General features: G+C 39.5%; 1 protein-coding gene across 2 annotated transcripts in view; it reads right to left on the bottom strand.

Moving 5' to 3' along the window:
* Positions 1–602: 602 nt before the first annotated feature.
* Positions 603–23,182, bottom strand: part of crim1 (cysteine rich transmembrane BMP regulator 1 (chordin-like)) — an 88,044-nt gene continuing 65,464 nt past the window's right edge. The window contains exons 8-17 of one of the 2 annotated variants that reach the window (XM_053633906.1): positions 17,821–17,949; positions 16,899–17,055; positions 14,022–14,143; positions 12,275–12,487; positions 11,078–11,293; positions 9,257–9,478; positions 8,914–9,102; positions 7,207–7,320; positions 5,717–5,907; positions 603–5,194 (exon numbers count right to left, since the gene is read on the bottom strand). In XM_053633906.1, coding sequence (XP_053489881.1) covers positions 5,018–5,194; positions 5,717–5,907; positions 7,207–7,320; positions 8,914–9,102; positions 9,257–9,478; positions 11,078–11,293; positions 12,275–12,487; positions 14,022–14,143; positions 16,899–17,055; positions 17,821–17,949 — 1,730 coding nt within the window. In that variant the 3' untranslated portion in view covers positions 603–5,017. The remainder of the gene's footprint in view (positions 5,195–5,716; positions 5,908–7,206; positions 7,321–8,913; positions 9,103–9,256; positions 9,479–11,077; positions 11,294–12,274; positions 12,488–14,021; positions 14,144–16,898; positions 17,056–17,820; positions 17,950–23,182) is intronic. The other variant, XM_053633907.1, reaches the window with a different exon arrangement.

Consider the following 23,182-nt stretch of genomic DNA (forward strand, 5'->3'; position numbering starts at 1 on the left):
TATTTAAAAAGTATTTATTGTGCTGCAAAGAAACAAACAAAATAATACAAGAAATTGAAAAGATCTGCTGTGCTACAGGAATTCTGAGTCAAATCTTCATCTACCCTCTTTAGAAATCTGCAATATCATTACCAATATCGACAATTCTTACTTTTTTTATTATTATTTTTTACATGAGCATACAACACCAGTAGTATACAAAGTTAAAAAAAGGCTCTGTGTGTGTTTTCTGTGGACAGACTGGGTAGGAAGGAAGAGATCAGGAGAGAAATGTCTCCAAATTTATTCAGCTTACTTAGTGGAACAGAGGACCAGGCCTGCCTGCTTTTCCCACATGGAAAGAGCAGTGTTCCAGGAGAAGAATAAAATGGGGAGAGGGGGGAAACAGCCTAACAGTAGAGGATAATTTGTGTCCCGTATCATCAAGTCTAACCATTCTTAAAACCTTCTTTGAGAGACCAAGACAACACCAAAACTGTCGCACGATTTCAGCTGTGTCTTTGATTCAAATTCCTATATGCTCAATTGTTCTGCTTGTAAATAAATTACTAAGGTATTTAAAACAATAAATTAAATCTTTTAATTTTTTACCTCTTTCCAACCTTTTTGTCTTTTTTTTTTTTTAATGGCGAGTGACACTCAAGTATTTACAACAATACTTGAAGGATGCACTGAAAAAATATTTAATAAAAATAAAGATCCTGCGAGACCCTTTGAACAGGCAGAACTGCTGGAAGAGGAATCAGTCAATGGTTCTCTTCAGTCATTAGATCCCAATGGCCACATCCCAAAGTCAATATGTCTGCACTAAAACAGATTTAGAAATGATAGGTAGTAGTGGTGTAGCCAAAACCTGTTCAGGAGCACTAAATAGTAAATGTTGCTTTGTAACAGGCAGTGTTGAATTTGAACTTGAGTTGCATATTGATGCATACTGATGAATAATGCATATTGATGAATAATGCAAACAATTTTAATACTCACTAAAAATGGTCATATCAAGTTGGAATTCAGCTTTGTGGTTTTAGTCTACAAAACAATTGTTTATGTCGCGCTGTACCGCTGCTTGTTTATCTCGAGTCTCTTCACTGGCCGTGACTGAGACTCAGAAGGTTCAATAAGCTGCAGTGTTTACACGGTGAAGAGAATGCTGTGATTTGACCAGAGGGAAGCTGGTCTATAGCCCTCTCTCTGTCTACTCTCTGAAGATAAAGAGTAAATATTCCCATTTTGTTCAGTGAATTCCCCATCACAGTAATCCCAGGTACAAATATAACCACATGCTTCCATAAAGTTTGAGAGCTAGTGTGTGTGTATGTGCGTATGTATGTATATATATATGTGTGTGTGTGTATATATATATATATATATATATATATATATATATACACACACACATACATATATATATATATACACACACACACACACACACACACACGACACACTGCTCATTGCTGCAAAGGGTCCCGCAAGGTTTTAAGAACACAAAAGGGCAACTTTTTCTATGAAAAGCATTTGTTAGAAAGAAAAAAAAGAAAAACCCAGAGGTTACTCGTTAAAGTATATAAAAGTGCCAAAAGTATAGTTCTACAAACATTATCAGACAAGATATTTTAGACACAACCAACAAGAACTAGTCCTATGCCCTGCCCCTCCCCCTCTTTTCAACAGCTTATGGTTCAATCCTGATTGGCCCCCAACTGCACAAGGTATGAACCAGTGGCTTTGCACCCTATCTAACAAGGGGCCTTGTTTGGGATTCAACTTGTTTTCCAAGGTTCCAGTAGTTCTGACGCATGAAGGGTCCTGTGACTGAGAAAACAATGGAGCTGCAAACCAACAACTCACACTATCAGATCAAAACACAGAACAAGGAAAGAGCAAAGAGACATGACCTGCAGTACAAAACTGTTTTCAACATGCCCTTGTTGACTTGCACTTACCTACATCAGAGGTGGTATGCGAGTGTCCACTTGTAGCACAAAGGTTGGAAGTATATCGTTTAATTAAAAAGCACTTGTCCTTGTCAGGGAGCACAGTGCTGTTTAAGCAATTTACATAGTCATAATAGCTTGCCAAGTAATAGTGGAGTAAAGTACTGTAATTATGCACACTCTCATGTATAGATGGATTATCTGGCTACCATAATAGCCTATTTAAAGACTACAAATATAATGTCCTACTTCCTTACATTCCAGACTGCCAGGGTTTCCTTTGGAACTAGTGGAGCATTTCTATGTGCTTGTTTACTTGCCATGTACCAACAGCAAAGTCAACAACTTATGACTGTGACACTTGTGCACTAAAAAAAAAAAAAGTATAAGTAAAACTATGTCCTGCTATGTCATGCTTGCCATCTTTCTCATTTTCATTTGGAGTACTCGAGGAAATGGACTTGTTATTGTTAAATCTGCACCATCAAATGAGTGTGTATTACTGCACAACCTGACTGCACACGTGACAGTAATCCTAGTGGTTGAATTTTTAGTATTCCAAAAAGTCAACTATGGTTGTCATACCATGGATGTTTGTTGTGCCAGGCCCTGATGGTATTGGAATTATGGGCAACGATCTGTACCCAAACTGTTTGAAATTAAAACATAGTCCACAACCACTAACAAAGCCTAACTGCAAAATCATATCAATAGCAATGCATGAAGTTCATAGTCTATGTCTCTGTGAATACTGATGACCATTCTTTACCTTTATAGAATATAAACAACAAACACAGCTGCTGATGTGTCTAGAATGAAAAGGTAAGTTCCTTTGCTGTGTTTTTGATGCAAGACCAGAAACAGGCAGAAGTCTTGTTTTCTCAGACCCCTAGAACCAGCAGATGCAGAGATAGTGTATTTCAGCTTTTTTACTGGCCATCACTATGGCCAGATCATTCAGTGAATTGCATACATTATCGGTCAGAATGTGGCTGAATCCAGCAGAAATGTGCATTGACACCACAGCATATTAATAATCCTATCAATCTATCTGCTCAAGACAGGTTAGTATGAATATTCAAAAGCAGGCCAAGAATCGACAAGTGCCACTTTTGGACAGTTATGAAGCCGTGGCATGGTGCTCACGTATACACCTTTGCCAGATTTTGCTGTTGAGCCTACTGTCAATAAAAAACACAATCAGCACCTCAGCAAGTAAGCAAGTACATCCCAGCAGTCTTGCATTTACTCATAGGACCATCGTTATATATGTAATTTTCCCCCCCCGGCTCATTAAGATGGGCAAATCAATGAGGGCCTGTTTAAAACAGTATGGGGTTGGGTCAGCTGAGGACCACTCCATTCAAAACAAAACAAAGCAAAACAAAACAGAGGAAGGAAGAGAGAAAAGCCACTGGAAAACAAAACAACAAAACAGGAAACAACAAATAGAATGAGATGTTTGTCTTTTCTTTCTGCCTTTTTTCTCTGTGGGTCCGTCTTTCGACTTACTATCATACAAACTAGGCAATGGAATGCCTGTCATGATCAGATTTCTGTAGATAGAAATCTCTCTTTTTTAAACTCAGTCATAAATACATTCAGTAAGAAAAATGAAACAGAGAACTTTACAGGTGAAGCAGAGTCAATGTGCGCATGCATGTGCGTTTGTGTGCACACACGTACATACATGCTAACACAAACATACACACACATATATACTCACACAATATCTCATGTCTATTCATTATAGCGTTAATATGTACATAAAACGTTCCTATAAGGTGTGTAGGATTTTGAAGCCAATTTGGAAGCAGAGTTTTTTCTTTTTTCTTTCAAGCAAGGATTAACAAAATATGCTTCCACAGCATTTCAAAGCTTCCAGAGAAGGAAGCTGTTTCATAATCTGTAAGAAACAAGGGGAATTAATTAGAGAGAATTTTTGGCCTCAAACAAAAGTCCTCTAGCAAAAGTCTTTTTATCGTAATGTTTGATTGTGTTTCCTTGCATGTTTCCCAAGGATGTGATTGATACTACAGCTCAACCTGTAGAAACCAAGGCCTACAGAATCAAAGCAAAAAAGCAGCACTTGTAGCACAGACTCATCAAACCAGTATAACTACCTCTTATATTTATCCCATGTAACAACCCTTTATTCTCCCTTTATCACAATGTATATTGTTGCTGAGAGGGTGAGAAAGTGTCTATTTGCTCTGTCATAGAATAAAATAATAAAATAAAAAGACTGTAATGTGAAAGGGGAAAAAAGCTTATAATTGTAAGCAGAGGGACCAACTCCACCTAAGCAGGAACATCTAATTTCCACTGAGCTGCTTTCTCAGTTGTCCTCCATTCCTCTTTTAAAGGGGCTAAAAAGAGTTGAGCCCTGTCATTGTAAGAAGAGGGAAACGTCCTAGCAGGTCTGCTCTCTCATTCTTTTTCACCATGTTTGTGTGTCTTTCTCTTCTCACGTTTTGCCTCATAGTCCAGTATCTTCTCTACTATGGAGACTCATCTCTCTCAGAGAAGCTTTGGTTCAACATTCACACCAAGCACTTGATTCGAGTCTCTCTCTTTTTTCAAATAGCTTTTTTTTTCTGTGTAAAAAAAACAGGAATGCACAAAAAATATCACTTTTGAAAACACCCCAGTCTGCCCTAATTCCAAATATGTATGTTTGAGCTCATTAACCTCCAACCACAGACACACACACACACACACGCACATTCTCACTATAACACACACAAAAATATCCCAGGAAATGCATTCAGCATCTCCCATTCAAATAAATACACTCCTGCAGTAACTGACTTGGCAACATGATCACGTCCTGATGAGACCTTTAGTCGTCTGCGTGCGTTTTGGAGTGGCGTTTGATTAATGTGGGTATTATGATTATTGTGTTTTACCAGGATCTCAACTCTCTTCTCTGGTTGCACTGTCCATCACTGGATTTTCTTAGCCATGATAATAGCTTTTTAATTATAGTTCTCTGTTAATGTGCTCTCTAGGCATGGCGGCTGACCCCAGTCTCTCTGTCTCTCTCTAAATCTCTTTCACTCATCGCAGGCTGCTCTCGCTCACGCAGTCTGGTAGAAGTTGTCTGCCTCCAGGTTGTTATGTTTCTGCATGCTGTAATAACCACTGTAGCGTGAGTCAGGGTCGGCGATGCGCAGCATGCGCTGGGAGCTGTCCACTTGTACCTTCGTCCCTTTCTGGCAGTCAACGTACACCAGCTGGTTATTCAGACATGTGGGCTATACCAAGAACACAAACAGACACAAAAATAGTGGGTTTTCTCACAAGTACATACAAACATCCTGTTTACAACCATTTCCTAAATTGAACAGTTAAATAATCGCATACTCATACTATGTAATAATGAACAGATATGCCTATAGAGGCACTCTCAGAGATGGACAAATTGCTCACTGGGCACCAAGAACAAGCAGACATGTCAGTTTTTTATTCACAGTTGCCCAGCAGACAGGCAGGTTCACTAGGCTGTTCGTATAATAATCACCAGTTTTTTTCATTTCACATGTTCAACAACTAGAGTTTTTTTGAGATGGATAAAACGTAACCACCGTTCCATAGTCACTGTGTACAATTGAGATAAATTATGCTGCTTTTTAGCCTAGTTAATTGAGTTTCTGGGTAAACATTACATGAGATGGGACAGCACACTGGATATCTCACTCACTGCCCGGTAGACTAGCTAATATATTTATGATTTGTTCACCCCTGTGTCTTCTAGTACTTTATTCTTGCACTCCTACCTTAGAGGGTGTGTGGTAGCAAGGTACATGCATCCACTGCTTCCTCTGGTTGACTAGCAGCAGAGTGGTGATAATGAGCACCATCATGAGGATGGGCAATGCTACCCAGGCCCAATGAAGGCTGGCATCCTCACTGAGCATCGGTGTCTTCCCATCTAGATACGGCATCTGCAGGCTGCCAAAGTCACCTGCTACAAGCACATGCCGATTAGACACAAATATGCTCTCATCATACCCATTAATGTTTGAAATGAATGTATGTCACAGTATGTAAGCAAACAACTTTTAAAATTTGAAAACAGAACATATTTTATGCCAAATAAGTTTTTTTTGTATCCTACTGGTTTGAAGTGAGTATAAAATGTCCTAATTTATTACAACTGATTTAATTAATCATACCAAGTTAATAATCAAGTATACGTATATGAATAGAATTACTAAACCCCCCCCCACACATGGTTTATGCAAAATAAATGAAGAACGAGTTGTACACTATAGCTTCAGACCTCTTTTGTTCTACACTATATGACCATAATGCCCTAATCTGTCCTCACACATCCCATTCCAAAATCATAGGTATTGTGGATTTAGTCCCCCCTTTGATGCTATAATAACCTCCACTCTACTGGGAAGGCTTTCCACTAGATTTTGTAATGTGGGGATTTGCCCATTCAACCATAAGAGTGTTACTGAGGGAATGCTCTAATGTTGGGTGAGAAGGCAGGATGTGCAAAAGGAATTCCTGTTCATCCCAAAGGTGTTTAGTTGGATTTAGGTCAAGGCTCTGTGTAGGCCACTCATGTTCTTATACACCAAGCTTGGCACAACATGCCTTTATGGAACTTGCTTTGCACACAGGGGCACTGTCATGCTGGAACAGGTTTAGGGTACGCATGTTAGTTCCAGTGTAGGGAAATCTTAATGCTACAACATACAAGGACATTCTAGACAATTGTGTGCTTCCAACTTCGTGGCAACAATTTGGGGGAAGATTCACATATGGGTGTAATGGTCAGGTGTGCACATACTTTAGGCAATGCTAATAGGCTTATTAATGTATTGATTATCACTTAAAGAGTATGTTTATTTTTTTGTAAGTTAATGTCGGTTTCACATTTGTAACATATATCTACTTAGGATTCACTTAATCACCCGGTATGGTGTCAGTGCAGGATGTTATTTAAGCTGCAATCCGATAAAGTTCTCTTCAATATATTTTCATCTTAAATAATAAGATAAATTATGGTTTATGATTAAGGAGGTCCTTCAAATAATACAATAGGTAATGCACTTCTAATGCATGTTAGTCAAAATCGTCTTTCAAGTGGAGCTATTTGGTTAAAAATGCAAACATTGTTGACATTTGCATCATACACTTTGGTCATCAAGTCTGTAAATAATGAACAAAAAAAACCCTGACTGCCACAAATGTAGGAATATGTGAGGACAATTCCTTCATAATGATGGTAAAATGTGTTTCGAACTCTGACCTCTAAACTGGGGCATGATGTCGTTCTCACTGTGAGTAGGCCAAGCAGGTCGATGTTTCAGTCTGTCTCCATGCTGGTCTGTCTTCTCTATAGGCACATTAGTGGGGACAATCTCTGTAATGGAAATGCACATTGTTTTATATCCAGTTTCCAAAACCATACTATCTAAGTACAAATTTCTTTAGCGCTTATACGCACTCTGCTACCTAACTAACTGTTTATACATAATAATTAAATATTTCCACACATGATGCAATAAAATGTGATAATGCTATATCAGTGAAGTACATGTTCAGTGTCAGATGGACTATCAGAATGAGAAAAAGAGAAGCACAATGTTTGCTTTTTATGAAATGGCTTGAAGTAGATTTGGAGCTCTAAAACCTGCATGACTGCAAGGTCACAAACACATTAAAAGCTCTGTTTCAGTGATCCAGTCCAGCCGTATTTCTAATGCTTTTAAATTATTCACCAAACCAAGTCCATGTTCAGTAAAGCCTGACTCAATTAGAGTAAATACGTCTTTATGAAAGACGGAGCGAGACACAGAGAAAAACTGAGAGTTGTATGAATGACAAACAGAAGATTGCAGCTACAGGACACCAAGTCATCCATGCCTTAGTCTCAGCCTCAGACATGCACTGTTTTTTATCAGTCTGAATGGGAGACATCATCCTGACCACAACGGCGTGGGATATAGTCACTGGATTGAAAAAAGTTTGAGTCTAAGAATCCAAGTAGCTCAGTCTCAGATTCTCTGGATGACTGGCTTGCGAGACTAAGCCTTAGTAAACAATTCTGTTCTCCTATATGTCTTTTTGAGTCTTTTTCAGTGTCAGTAAAATGTCCTCGTCCTGTAAAAATAGGCTACGCTGGCCACGTTAAGTGACAAAAATGACCAGTGTCACGGTTTGCCTTATGCTTAGACGTTTTAGACACTCCAGCAAATCTGAATTAAGAGCTATGTGCCCACATTTGGACTGTTTTACAGTGACAATATTATAGTACACAGCAAACTCTGCACCTGATAAATATGTGGAGTGTGGACAGTATTCTTTTCATCTGATTTTACTTTATCGAACTCTGCATGGCATTCCTGGGATAGTTGAGGTATAAGATCTTTACTCAAAGGCTCATCCATCTAGCAGTGCTGGGAGTGAATCCACAACCTACTCCTGACTCTCACAGAACCTTAACCACTGGGTTAACTGTGAATTTCAAGATTCAAAAGTTCTTTAAAAACTCATCTCTTCAGGCTTGCATATTCTCTGTGACATAATAATATTGTATTATGTATATTATATATATGTATATATATATATGCATATGTATAATTGTGTATATATATATATATATATATATATATATATATATATGTGTGTGTGTGTGTGTGTGTGTGTATATATATATATATATATATATATATATATATATATATATATATATACACATAAAAATTGTGTTTTAGTGTTTTGTGAATTGTATTTGCATGTTGTATTTGTGAAGTGATCTTGGGTGTTGTGAAAGGCGCTTTAATTTATTATTATTATTATTATTATTATTATTATTATTATTATTATTATTATTATAATTAACTCCAGCCTAAGATGAATGCATCTACATATGAAACACATATGTCTATAAAGTGCATATGACTGTCCATACTGGTCTCTGGTATCATAAAGATTTTAATGAGAGGTAGCTGACCTGGGCACAAGGGACAGCAGCTGCCCTCCACTGTGATTGGCTGGTGGCAGGGGAGGGCAGGGCAACTGACTGTGGAGCAAAGCGTCTGGCCTTGCAAGCAGTAGCAATGTGTACAGCTGTCAATGTCCCAGCGCTCCTCATCCACGTATGTTTTCCCGTTGAAGTGGCACACAGCTCTCGGTGTGGCATCTACCAGCAAGAAACAGATGTTAAGAACTCCCATGTATGATCGGCCTGAAGCCAATTAACGTCACAGCTCTATTTGCTCTACAGTGTTAATACTTACAAACAGTCATGAAAGCATATGGTGCAAGATACAAAGCTTGGCATATCTGATTAGTACCTAAGCAATAGGGGCAGCACTGGCCCTTGCGCAGGACAGGCCGGGCACAGTTGACCGGAGGGCAGGACTCTGAGAAACAGCTGATGACTCCATCCACACACACACAGCTGGAGCAAACGTTTGGCTTCCAGGACTCGGCTGCCAGAAAGATGTCCCCCTCCTCGTTGCGGCAGTAGCTGGGCATGCTGTTGTTGCTGGGGGCCGGCGGAGTGAGCAGCTCATCTGGAAAACAACAACAACAATGATGTAGAAAATAAATTATTGTTTATAAAAACACAAATCAGTGACCTTTAGGTAAATTATCTGCACTGTGTAAAGCATAAATCATAAATAACACGGTTTTAAACAAATATGAAATATGGCACAATTATACAGAGATCAGCCTTTGAACCCACTGCGCCATAGCCAGAAGGATGCACATATTGAGTGACCTTTAAGAAACAGCTCCTGTTTACTGATAAGCATGTTGTATCCGCGTTTGCAGCTCCTTTGCAGATATAGAGCTTATCTCCCATTAAAGCACACAGTTCATATCTTATTTCTTACATCTTATGTTTATAAAAGATCACTTATTGGATTATGAAGTGTAATTAGAAAAAGCACCAAGACACAACAAGATAGATACACAGCAGTTAAGATCTGGAGATTTATTGTGTTACCCAGTGAGGACAAATGTTCATGTAATGACCAACACATAACAACTCTTTTCTCTCTTCTTAACATAAATGTGTTTTGATAAATTATAGTTTGATCTACAAATGTGACAAATGGCTGAAAATGATAATCACAATTGTTTTGCTCAAAAGAGAATTCATGAATATTTATCATAATTATTCAGCCAATTTAGGGACAAAATATTATTTGCATATTATTAAGAAAAAAAACAACCCAGCCTGCTCTTCTGCATTGTGCATGATAATACTATAGTCATTCATATGCCTGCATAGAAATAAGACTTTCAGATTACACTCTAAATAAATACATTAATAATTAGATAAACAAACATTTGCATCATGATTTAACACACCAGTCACAAAAAAAACAACACATAACATCAGCTAATTTGTTCCCTTCTGATAAGTAACATATGATTAAGAGTACATCCCTAAAGGTATGCAGGCATGCTGGTGAATATAAGCCTGCCTCTGCCTCTCAGCTTGCCACCTAGACGAGTGCAGTAACACTAAATAAAGAACATGTAAAGGTTGTTAGCCCACGAGTGAGTGCGAACATGTTTGTTAAAAAAAACAACGACCCTTCGTCATTCAGTTCCCTCATATCACTCACGCTCCACCTGCCTCCATGCGTCTGATTCAAGCACATCAATATTCATGAGCCCTCAGTGAGTGCATCACCTTCCTGCGGATCTTTATTCTCTGATTTCGGCTGGAGAGCACTGGCTTATCTCAGCACAAGGAACGATGTTGAACAGAATGGCCAGACTGGAGGAAATTAATCTGTTTGTGCGTTTTCCAGCTCCTCTCCAGCAAGCTGCTGTATTATCACACTGCATCGCGATGAAGCATCTGTATGTCTGACATGTACCACTTCCTCCAGGTAGTAATCTTAAGTACTTCGCTTATGCATTATGCACACTCATCTTTTTCACAATCTTTTTTTCAGACCATGGCTTACTGTGTGACATCACCGCAGCTGTCAAAAAACCAGCTTAAAAGAATATGTTGCCGTTTGACTACTCAAAAATGTAATATTTACTTCTGTCCTCTCAAAAATACATGAAGCTGGACACTGATATAAAACCCTGCTAGCTTTAATAATGAAATAGGACAGGACAGGAGCAGGGGTTGTGGAAAATCTCACCTGGGCAGTGTGGGCAGCAGGAGTCCTGTGTTCTGATTGGGCTCTGGCAGAGCAGAGGAGGACACACCTCAGTCTCACACAGCACGCGGCCGCTGTGGCAGGTGCACTGTGTACATGAGTCAATGTTCCACGTCTCTCCTTCCACAAAGTACTCTCCACCCGGGGCGAGACACACAGACGCCTCGCTCAGCTCTGGCCTGTGAGAGCCAGACTCATCTAGACAAGAGGTAATGCATTTTAGCACGTTATACAGAATTGTTTCCAGACACCCAGTCACAGACCAAAAATATTTGCTGCAATGGGAAAGATCTTTAGGCAGTTTGAATTCGTGACTATAAAAATAATGCAGTACTGCAGAATGCTGTACTTAGATTTATGGGTAGACTTGTGCGATATAACAATATCATTCTCCACATATACTCTTACACTATCATTGACCCTGATTATATTATGTTACTGAATTATGATCTGTTATGGTTAAAATTCAAGTCAAGTAGTGTAGCTTTATTGTTATTTCAAACATTTACAGTTGGTATATAATTGTGGGAAGAAAATAGCGGACCGCCACTGTCATCTATTGTGCAGGGCAGCAGCTGAACGTAACATACTTCTGGGAAAAAGTCATCCATGGTGAGGAAAATCCACTAGTTTACTAGTTTTACAGGAAGACTTTTCAGCACAGTGGGTAATATAAGTAGTGTTCTTAAACCTGAAAGGGTGAAGAACTGCCTAAGAACCGTATATCAAGACTTGGATGCATAGCAAAACATTTTTGATGCCATGTAGCCTATAAAAACAAAACTGTCAAACATAATTATGGTATGAATAGTCTATAGCTCATATTTAGCTTGCATTTGTTTTAATATTTGAGGTATGCCAGCTTATAAAAGCCTGTATATTTTGTTTTAAAAAGCATGTAATACCTGAATAAATTATCCATAATTGACTGTTGAAACATTCGCATTCGTTTATACTCAAACTGATTGCAGATGACACTCTACTGTGCCACTCAGTGGGTTGTAGGTCAATTTTTCATGTTTTGTTGGCATTTCAGACAATTAGACTATTTAAAGGTCACTAGCAGAAAAAAAGTCAACATCATACAAGCTAGCTTATGAGACACACTTACTGCAGTAAAATAGCAAATACATACTGTCATAACAAGGTAATAAAAAGTGAGTGAATGTAGGGTTAAACCTGGGCAGGAGGGACAGCACTGGCTGGCGCGGATGCTCGGGTTGTCACAGTTAGGCACAGGGCAGGATATCAGGGCACACATCTCTCGGCCATTGTGGCAGTAGCACTCTCTGCAGCCATCGTGCCAGCTTTGGCCATTCTCATGTCTCCGACCGTTCATAGAGAGACATGAGCCCAGCTTAACGGAGGGGCCAAGAGAAGACGAACCCTGGTCTGGAAGGACAAAGAAAAATCCCTGCTAACCCACCAAGCTATTAAGAGTCACTCATTAGTGTGATTTAAGTGTGCAGCTGATTTTATGATCTAACTTTCTTGGAATAAAAGTATAACTTGGTCACAGTAAAAGCAGTTAGCGCACATCTCAATAAGTCTTTCACATCCTTCAAACACATGAACATGATCGCACACACTTTTTCTGCCAGCTCTATCTATATTTAAATTTGTACCATTTGACCTAATCAGTGAGGTGCTCTCTAGACCCACTCTAATGGCTGTGGACCACAATTCAGTGTGCACTGCCTTACACCCGGGTCCCCGGTTCCCCTTGCACTCGTCTAACCTCATTAAATCTGCCAGAAGATAGACTTTTCACGAAATCAGTGGCAACAGACAGCTGAGCCCAAATCATTACCATGGAGAGAACTCACTTTGATTAAAATCCTGTCATTAGATATGAGGCGGAGATGCATTTTCAGAATTTTAAAGAAAATTGGATCGTAAAAAAAAGAAAAGAAAATTGTGTTTCTCGTTAATCAGATTGCAGCTTGGGGCTGCTCATGAATATTTCACGTGCAGGAACCCGTTATTTGGGGCACATCAAATGAAAACGCAAGACACATAAGTGCGTACAGAGACTGGGAAGGAATATGCACTTTATGAGCAACAGGTTGGTTTGTAAATAAAAAAGAATGAGTTGTATGTGTGTGTGTGTGTGTGTGTGTGTGTGTGTGTGTGGATGTGTGTGTAATGTACAATACACTCAGCAACAGTTCGGACTGCAGCAGTCTCACCAATCAAAGGTGTACAGCGATGACCTCAGTACGTGAGGATACATAAGGTCACTGCTATTCTCTGGATAATGTGAACTGGACATTACAAGGTTCACTTAATGCCTGTTTTATTGGATTCTTGTAAGCTTAGATAAATCTCTGAGGAGTGATTTAGATACCGCCCCTAAGAACATTCTTTTTTTGTGTTGAGGATTTACATCATTTATGTTACATGAAGAAGAAGTAACACAAAGAAGAAGTGTCTCAGATTCATACTGAGCTGTACACAGAGAACCGTTCTTGCTGTCCTTAAAGAGCTTTTTTTTCTTTTTTTAGGATGCCTTTACTTGAGCAGATCTTTTGGAACATTTGGAATGCACTTTGGACAAATTTAACTCCATATTTTGTTTATCTACATATTTTGCTAAATTACAAGAATGTCTTTTTACAAAAAGTCTACAATTTTGTGGCCAATTTTAGGGACTTGTCTGCACTGAATGCTGATGTGTACATTAATGATGTTTAGTTTCATCGGTGTAAATTCTAAAGGAAATTATTTAGAATAATATGTGAGTGGACATTGTCACTGCTAATGTATATACTGATGCATGCGTACTATGCATGTGTACCACAACAGGTGAAAAAAACTGAACTCTAGAGCCCATAACTGCTGGTAGATAAATAAAATAAAATTGAAATAAATAAAATTATTAATGCTTAGTTTCACTCTCCAAGCAGTAATTAAAACAGAAGCTTACCTCTGCACTGGCAAATCAGACAACCCTGCTCGTTCTGCTGGAAGCCCACTGGACAGGATTTGTCACATGGCAGTTCAGGGCATTTTTTACAGCGACAGGTATCACAGCCATGCTTGTTTTTACTGTTAGAGGAAGAAGGAAGACTACACTTACACAACAGAAATACTGTGAGGTATTGGAAGTCACTAGGAAATATACACTATATGGCCAAAAGTATGCATTAAGACTTTCTTTCACTGGAAAAATAGAACCCTGATCTAAGCTGCACTGAACACCTTTGGGATGACTTGTAATAACGGCATTTTTGTTGCTGAATGGGCACAAATCTCCAGAGCCATATTCCAAAATCTAGTGGAAAACCTTCTCAGAGAACAGTGGAGCAGCAAAGAGGGAACAAGGTAATAGTAATGCATGGTTTGGAATGGGATGCTCAAAACACGGGTGTCCACATACTTTTGGCCATATAGTATATCTATCAATGTATGTGTGTATATACATATACATACACATACATACATACATTTAACCTCCAGCTGTTTCTTTTTAGTAACATTTACTTTTCCAGCCTTTTGTTGCCCCTGTCCCAACTTTTTTGAGACGTGTTGCGGCCATCAAATTCAAAATTACCTATATTATTTACTTAAAATTGTACAGTTTAAACATTTGATAGGTTTTCTATATTCTATTGTGACTAACATATGGGTTTATGAGATTTGCAAATCATTGCATTCCGTTTTATTGACATTTCACACAGCGTTCCAACTTTTTTGTAATTGGGGTTATAGTATTAGCTAGTAATAGGAGTGGGTAATCATATTACATATGAATATATATATATATATATATATATATATATATATATATATATATATATATATATATATACACGCACGCATGCACGCACGCACGCACACACACACACATACATACATATATATATATATATATATATATATATATATATATATATATATATATATATATAACAACTATGAACATATCAGTGATTGATTTTTGAAAGGATGGACATAAAGATCTGACAAGAGAGAGAGAGAGAGAGAGAGAGAGAGGTTGTGGTTGCTGAGATGGAGATCAGTGATGAGATCAAGTTATGAATTATAATAAGCTAATATAACCTTTAAGTTAGACTTTGTCATTGCTTACGTATATACTAATACATTCATATTGTGCATGCGTAACACACCAGGTGCTGAAGACAAAGCCCAATGTCATCAGTTAACACAGGGCAGAGAGGGAAACAGAGAAAAGAAGAAGGGTTGGACCCTTCATGAAGGCATGTCAGCAGATGGCACATTAAAATTGACTAACCAAAGAAACATACTGAACATTCACTTCATCCAGGCATCTTTGTTCAGCACATACTCTCGGCCGTCAGTTTACTGGCTAGAAGCGCCACAGCCCTTGGCACATACACACTATTCACTTGTCCATCCTTCCTCTTATCTCACAAATAATAGCCATGAAGAACAGCCATATGCAATGCACATTTGGTTTGGTGATAAGGAGCTATCAGGTGTGATTTCCCTGCTGTGGAATAGCAATAGATTGTGAGAGAAATGTGAGGTAGATTGCATGTCTCTTCATGCATTATTCACACCTGGTGCTGTGCAGGCCCGAACAACTGCCGTCACTTTGAAGGAGCATAAATAGATATCTAAAATTAGAATCTTCGAAGTGAGCATGCTAGCACAGGGGATCCTATATGGCAGCAGAATTGACAGAGTGTCGATGACGACACTTGGATGATCAGAGGAAGCAGTTTTACACTACGACACGGCTGAGAAACTCATTCTGTGGAAGCTTATATAGACACTCTGCCTCCTTTGTGATCTCTGGCTTTGGGTGGTTGCTAATTCATCATCCCAAGAAAGATGTCATGACGTAAATCAATAAAACTGCTCTGTGTCTGCCATCTGAAATTTAGCTGATCTTGGGTCAGGAGGCTTTCTCTCTATATGATAGCTTTCTAAAGGATTCCGCAAGAAATTGCCACTATATCAGTTGTCATGTTTCATATCTGAGGTGTTTGATGGCTTTAAGAAAAAAGTACAATAGCAATGTAGGAGCTTCGCCAAACCTTTTGACTTTTTAAGACGTTGTGGATTACCACCATTTCGGATTGATCAAACAGCAGTTTGTATGTAAACAGTCAAGCCAGGGGAACTGGCTTTAACCCTAAACAGAACCAAAGAGAAGGAAAGTTCCTTCTGTCAATCACTCATTCATTGTGCTGCTTATATGAAGGATAAATATATGAATATGTGAATGACAAAAATACACCTCTGATCAGCTATACTGCTACGTTGCTAACTTATGAGAGCCGATAGAATCATCAATTTTTTACATTACCAATAAAATGGTAGAGGAAATATGCTAAAATAAAAAGTTTTTCCTAAAATGTCTTGCCATAGCTGATGTGGGTATATGCTCTCACACTCACTGAACATTGGGTTTATTTGCAGTGGAGTGTGAACTCGCTGTCATGGGGATTAGGCCTTCAGTTCCACTATTCAAGACTGTCCTTTAAGTGGACCAATTGCCTGCGCTGATCTCAACCTAGCCTAATGAGCTGTCAGTCATGTACCTGCAGCTGCCCGCACCCTGAATGAGCTTTTAGCCAGTCAAAAACCAAACTGAGCATTCAGGAAATTCACAGGGAGGCCATTTAGCTTGTTCTGGTAGCAGCTGCAAACAACACAGGGGCTCGAAAATGAAGCTGTGGTAATAGTGGAAAGTAGGAGAACAGATTGTCTCCTAGATGAGGATATTAGAAATAGACTGGGGTTGATGAGGAGACAGAGATGTAGGAAGGAAAGTTTTAGAGGGAGGACGAAAGCACTTTCTACTGAGTCTTACACAAAGCCGAAGGGGCAGTACTTGGCGCAGGCTACTGGCTTGCACTTCTTGTGGCGATGCCGGCACTGACACATGGGACAGCCATTGCTGTCTATCTGGAAGCCGAGTGAACACTTCAAGGTGCAGCCCAAGATAAGAGCACTGCACAGCTCCTCTCCTAGAGACAAAAGAATCAGACAGGATTATTTTTTCCTCATTGGATAAATCACTGATAGCCAGGTTTAAGCTTTATAAGAATGAATCACAAATCAATATTTGGAAGAACTAGCCTGTAAAGTAAAGTAAAGTGAGAAATTGGCAACTCCAGACCCAAATATCTCTACTTACACTGAAAACAAACTACTTTCCCCAAACACTCTTGCAACAATGAGGATTTCATCCACTGGCAATACAAGCAGTCTAATGGGGTAAATTGCATTTGTGTCATTGACAATCTCATTAGACCCAGCTGTCACATCTATCCTTACAAGCTCAGCAGTGAAACTAGTTTGAACAAAAAAATAAATTCAAGTCTCCTAAGTTCACATTTGACATCGCTGACCTATGAAACCAAGGTACAGCAGCAAAAAGAATGGTCAGCAAAAACACCCCACTAGCATTTTCTTCTTAATATCTTCTCATATGGCCCTTGATGTGGCTCAAGAACATCAAAGAAAGTCTTTTGCACTTCTCCTCCATCAGCTAAAAGAGCATTGCCCTTCTTTTCCCTTTGATATGCATCAGCCTCAAATATCCATTCCGCCCTTTTAGCATACTAAGCACAGCGCTATTCCTGCAGCACTGACTGCATTCTCCTCTCAACTACTCTCTTGAATCCACTTTTGCCTGGAAAGCTTCCAGCTAAATGCTCAGTGACAGCTGGCTGTCCTGATCTGGAAATGAGGATGAGGATCTGAGCGACGATGCTCTGTTTAATGCTCACTTGTTTTGCAGCTGCAGGTGCGGCATCCGTGCGAGTTGAGCCGGAAGCCGAAGGCACAATCTTTGTCAGTCAGCGTGCAGTTCTCCAGCAAGCTGCAGCCAGGGGGCGCCATGGTGATATAGGTGGGCTCTGGAAAAAAAAAACACACACACATTCCCCTGGCAGAGGTGAGTCAGGCTGAGTAACTCAGAGTGTGTTAGTGAGTGATTGTGTGCGTGCGTATGTGTTTTTGAGAGATGGTAAAAGAAAGGCAGAATGTGAAGACTCGTCCGGGACTGGGTTTGTGAGTCATGGGAGTTGAAAGCAATTTTAAACAGAACCCTACTTCCTAGCTTCTGTTAATGGCTGACAGTGAGATGACACAGAGCACGACAGCAGGACAATGTAAAAGAAAGGAAGAGCAGAGTGAGAGCAAGAGACACACAGACAGACACAACATAAGTGGATAGCCCCTTCTGTACCCTCATCTAATTTTAAAAGAAATTCTTAGTGCTTATAATTTATTTGTTGCAGTCCATTAAAAGATTATGGGGCTTTTTAATATAGCACAGTGTGTTGTATATCAGTGGCATGCACACCGCTGTGTGGCTTAGGTTATGACAGCTCTGACATGCTGCAGCGCCATCGCTGTCATTCCTGCTTTAAGTCAAGCCACCCTCTGAGCTCAAGAAACAGAGTATCGTTAAAAAAAAAAAAAGTTGAGATCACCATTCCTGAGATCCTTTAGTGGACTTGCCATGAACACATAACACTTACTGCAAGAAACAGAGGAAAAGCTTATAGCACACAGCTCTGCACGCAGAGTTATAACAGGACACTTTTAAGCAAACATGGGGAGAAAAAGGGGCGGCGGACTGTAGTGGCATGTCTTGGGATGACAAAAGGCTTATGTCATGCGTCTGCTGTGGCCAAGAGGCTGCTGAAGCATTGCAGCTATTTCAGTTTTGGTCAGAGGTCGTTTTTTGTTGATAATTCCCACGGCTCGCTCACACAGAATGAGAAGCAGGGCTGAAGGCAGATCAATGCCTATTATTTTTAGGGTGAGAAATTTAATTAAGCCAGATCAGATACAGGCAGAATACAAGCATTCTTCCATTCTTTCTACCTCACTTTTTCCCCAATGTCTACCACCTTCTCTCATTCCATCTTCCTGTGCCCAAGGTTATTTTGTCTGAATATATGGTTATTATGAATTAAAAATGAGCTTCCTTTGATATGGACAATCCTACGGCAAGTCTTCATTTTCTAATTCATTAAGAAATCTGCTTCACATCGTGGCGTCAGGAGTACTGAATGCCCTTTTCATGCTGGAGCCTATCCATCTTTGTATGAAAAAACAGGGGGAAAAATCCTGAACAAAACACACATGTACCCAAATAAATGCAAGCAAAGACTGATATTTTGCTAGAAATACAAGAATAATAGGAATAAATACACATAATTCATGAGTGGATCCCTCAGAAGCCCGGGGCTGAGCTTCACTAAACATGCTGCAAGCTCACAGTGGCTCGTCCTAGTCTGACAGACTTCATTTACTTAATTACACACTCAGCATCTGGCACAAGAACCTCCCCTGGCCTGAGAGAGTGTGTCACCTTGAACAAACATAATGATCAGGGAATAAAACTGCACTGACCACTGAGGAGAAGCTGTGGAGCTTTAGTGGCTCTTAAACAGAATATTTATGAAGCATTTTCTTGTTCGGCTCTATGTTAAATCAAGCACAAACACATGATGCCAAATTCATCTAATACACAAAACTGATCAAAACTGATAATATAAATATTTGCCAACAAATTTCATCAGCACTTATTCTGTCTGTTATGAAGCACTATGTCATGTCACTTTAAGTAGCGCAACTATTCAAATCGACTTAGCTTATAACAAGTTAAACTTGATTTTTCAACATTTTTGTCAACCCAACAGTGTTGACAAGAGTTTAATGTTATTAACATGGATAATATATTTGTACTATACGTTGTTTATCAAGTCATCAAGTCCTTTTGATATATATTACCCATATTCCATATACTTTTATTTCCATATTGAAGTTACTGGGAGTTGATGCCAAAAAAAAGTAGATTTCCTGACTCAAGGGATTAACCTAAGACTCTCAACCCTGAAGCTTTGGAGTCAATGTCACACACCGAAATTGATTCAATTTGCACAAATATGGCAAGCAAAATGAATCTGAGTGTTTCAGTTAGCAAGAAAGACTGTGGATATTGGCTTTGTTTTGAATTTGAATGGACCGAATTGTACAAATCAAGGTTTAAAATGCAGGTGAAAACTTTTATTAGTGATTGAGGCCATTGTTCTATAGTGTAAAAAGAATTCCCAACAAGCTGCAACTTTATGGTGTATTTGGTGACCTTGGGTGTCTGATTTGATATATGGTCAACATAAGTGCTTGATAATAGTCTTATGCCATAACAGATTGTCTAATAAATATCAGAATTATTGTACTGCAGTTAGTGACCTGTTACTTAATTATGCCTACTTAAGAGTCTGTAGTTGTATTTAAAAATATATATATTTTTTATCAAAAATATATTATCAAAATAATCATTAGTTGATTATACAAAAAATTGTGTATTGTGTTATTCCATCACAGATGCTTCTACATAATAAGAACTTACCAATTTAAAAAGCCTACCATGTCAAAAGCCTGAGGCTGTGAAAGAAAAACAGAATGAAACACAGATTCTTAAGTGCCTTTGTAGATGCAATTTTGACCAAACTATCATTTCTCTCATTGTCCTCTCTCACCAGCTAATGTACAGAGCCGCTAAAAGCCTGTGGCGATCTCACCACCTCCTTCCATGGCGTAGTCTCACACAGATGCCTTATGGAAATGAGCGAACGGAATGGACAAAGAGTTCTCTAGTCCTTGCCAACAGGTATGGCTATTTTTAAAAGACATCTGTCTGGGTGGGAGAGGGGATATCGCTACACCATGGCTTTATTACTCACTACCTTGTGCTATAATGGGCTCACGAATGGGAGGCCTACATGCACGGGGGCTTATAGCAAAACATAGCCTTTCTCCGACCTCCTCTCCTCTGGGACCACACAATAAATGGCTCTCCCTCTGTTTGTCTGCGTTACTATGAACAAAATAATCGAAGAGCCAGGTCAGTAGAGCACGCCATAGCGCCATGGCGCATTCAATACACAGGTAACATAATACCACCAACGCCCAACAAAATCAATATACCCCACCTTCTATAAGAAAGACTTCTTCAAAATTTGAGTGCACAGACCTGCGCCTGGAGCGGAGAATATGGTCTTTAAATTCAGTGAGGGTTATCATTATTTAAACAGCTGTCTTTAACTCTACACAAGATCTACCCAAATACAAGCTGTCTAAACGGACTGTGAAATATAGGGTAGCACGCTCACATCAAATTACTGAGCAGCACAGGTACGACTGGAGTCAGATGAGCGGTGTAGAGGCCCGCAAAGCATGATGGATCTAACTTTCCACCGAGGACAATGACACAGAGCTAGCCTGACATTCTTTGATCTGAGCCAGATGGTAGGGAAACAGAGAGAGAGAGTGAGAGAGAGAGAGAGAGAGAGAGAGAGAGAGAGAGAGAGAGAGAGAGATACAGAAAGGTGAATAGATTATAATGCAATTCTAGGACTGTATGTATGAAGTGTCCTGTGGTCTGACTGCCAATCTGTGTGTGTGTGCTCATATCGTATATGTGTAGGTGCACTACACAGTCAGTAAGTCCCACATCTCTAATTGCTTCACGAATGGACAGCCGCATAAAAGATTAATTGAAAAGTGGTTTGAGTGAGAGAGAGAGAGAGAGAGAGAGAGAGAAAGAATCGATGCTACCCACGCACATAAAAGAGGACGCCTGTGGCCATGCTGCTGCCTCCTTTCCTCCTTTCATTCATCCTTCTCTTCTTCTCTCATATCCCTTCTGCCAACTGGAGTTCTTCTCAGTAGACCAGAGCATTTCTAATTGGACCCTTTGCATTCTGATTATAATGGAAGGATATGAACAAGCGTAACATTTTGCTGATGTGTTCTGCGAGTGTAATATTAATTTCCAGGATTTCTTCATAATATATTGATCTGCACAGTAGCCTAGTGAATTTGCGCAGATCTTTAATTGGAAGAAGTAGACAGCAGAACAGACAGACAAGAACCCTATTACATACACCTGCCCAGAGACATTTAGGCAGGAGCAGGGCTTATAATGAGATGGATCCCAGTAGCTGTTGGAGGAGGTTTAAATACACCACCAGACCCCTCCAGACACAAAGCATTATAGTCTTTATTATTGCTTATAGTCTCAGCTGAAATGTCTTATTTTTAAAACAATATTACGCCTAATTTTCCCTTCTTCAGAATCAATATGAGAAACCCCAAGCACTGCACAATTGCATTTTTTTTTTTTTTTTTGCCAGACACATCTCATGGGCTAAGAAATAGCATTGTTTGTGTGTTTATCCTGCTGAAAGAGTAAGGTGAGAAATGCACAGGGAAAATGCAAGTTGTCCTCATGATCAGAACTGAGGACGGCTGCATTAAATAAGAACTGATTAGAGTTTAGTCACACTCCTAAATCACGGTGAGGAACTGTGATTGTGACCGTGCGGAGAATAAAGTGGAGAGAAGCCACTGAAGCTCCAGGCAGCACATCTCGCTTATATCAAATCTATATTCTCCAGCTTGACCTGAGAGACGATGTTTCTGGGACTGTGGTGCAAGCCAATCCCAGAAGAGATTCATCATCTGACGGAGCTGTCACTCATCCGTCACCTGTCTCTCCGTGATTTGTGTGTGGTGTCTGTGGCGTCGTATCATCAGCGAGTACAGTCTGTCTGAAACCTTGCCTTCAGCGCTCGCCAAAATAAGACCCTAGATTCAAAGAATTCAAGCAATCCCAAATGTCTGGGTGGAAATCTATACACGGATCTGCTTGATCAAAGCTTACCATTTGCTGGAAAAACAACGCAAAGCTCTCACTTGTAGCCTTCACTTAACAGGCAGACAAGATCGGTGCGGCGTAAGCATCAGGGACGTGCAGAAGGAGGGGTTCTGGGGGCTCGAGCCCCTGCCCTTTTTCTAAATTATTTAAAAGTGTCCCTCTCAACATTAATTAAACAAGTATATTATGTAAAAAGCATTTAATTCATATTAACATGAAAGCGTGCACAAAATAGTATCAAATTAAATCACAAGAAAGTCTCCCATCAGATAGTTTCGCTGTCATGACGCAATCGCGATGCTTCTTGCTTCAACTGCTTCAACAGGCAGACAGGTATGCTGAGAATACTAGCTTTTTTGCTAACCTTTTCGCAATATTAGCAGCATTTTATATGCTTATCGCCGGTAGTTTTC

The sequence above is a fragment of the Ictalurus furcatus genome, chromosome 9, assembly GCF_023375685.1.
Source record: "Ictalurus furcatus strain D&B chromosome 9, Billie_1.0, whole genome shotgun sequence".
Classification (NCBI taxonomy): Eukaryota; Metazoa; Chordata; class Actinopteri; order Siluriformes; family Ictaluridae; genus Ictalurus; species Ictalurus furcatus.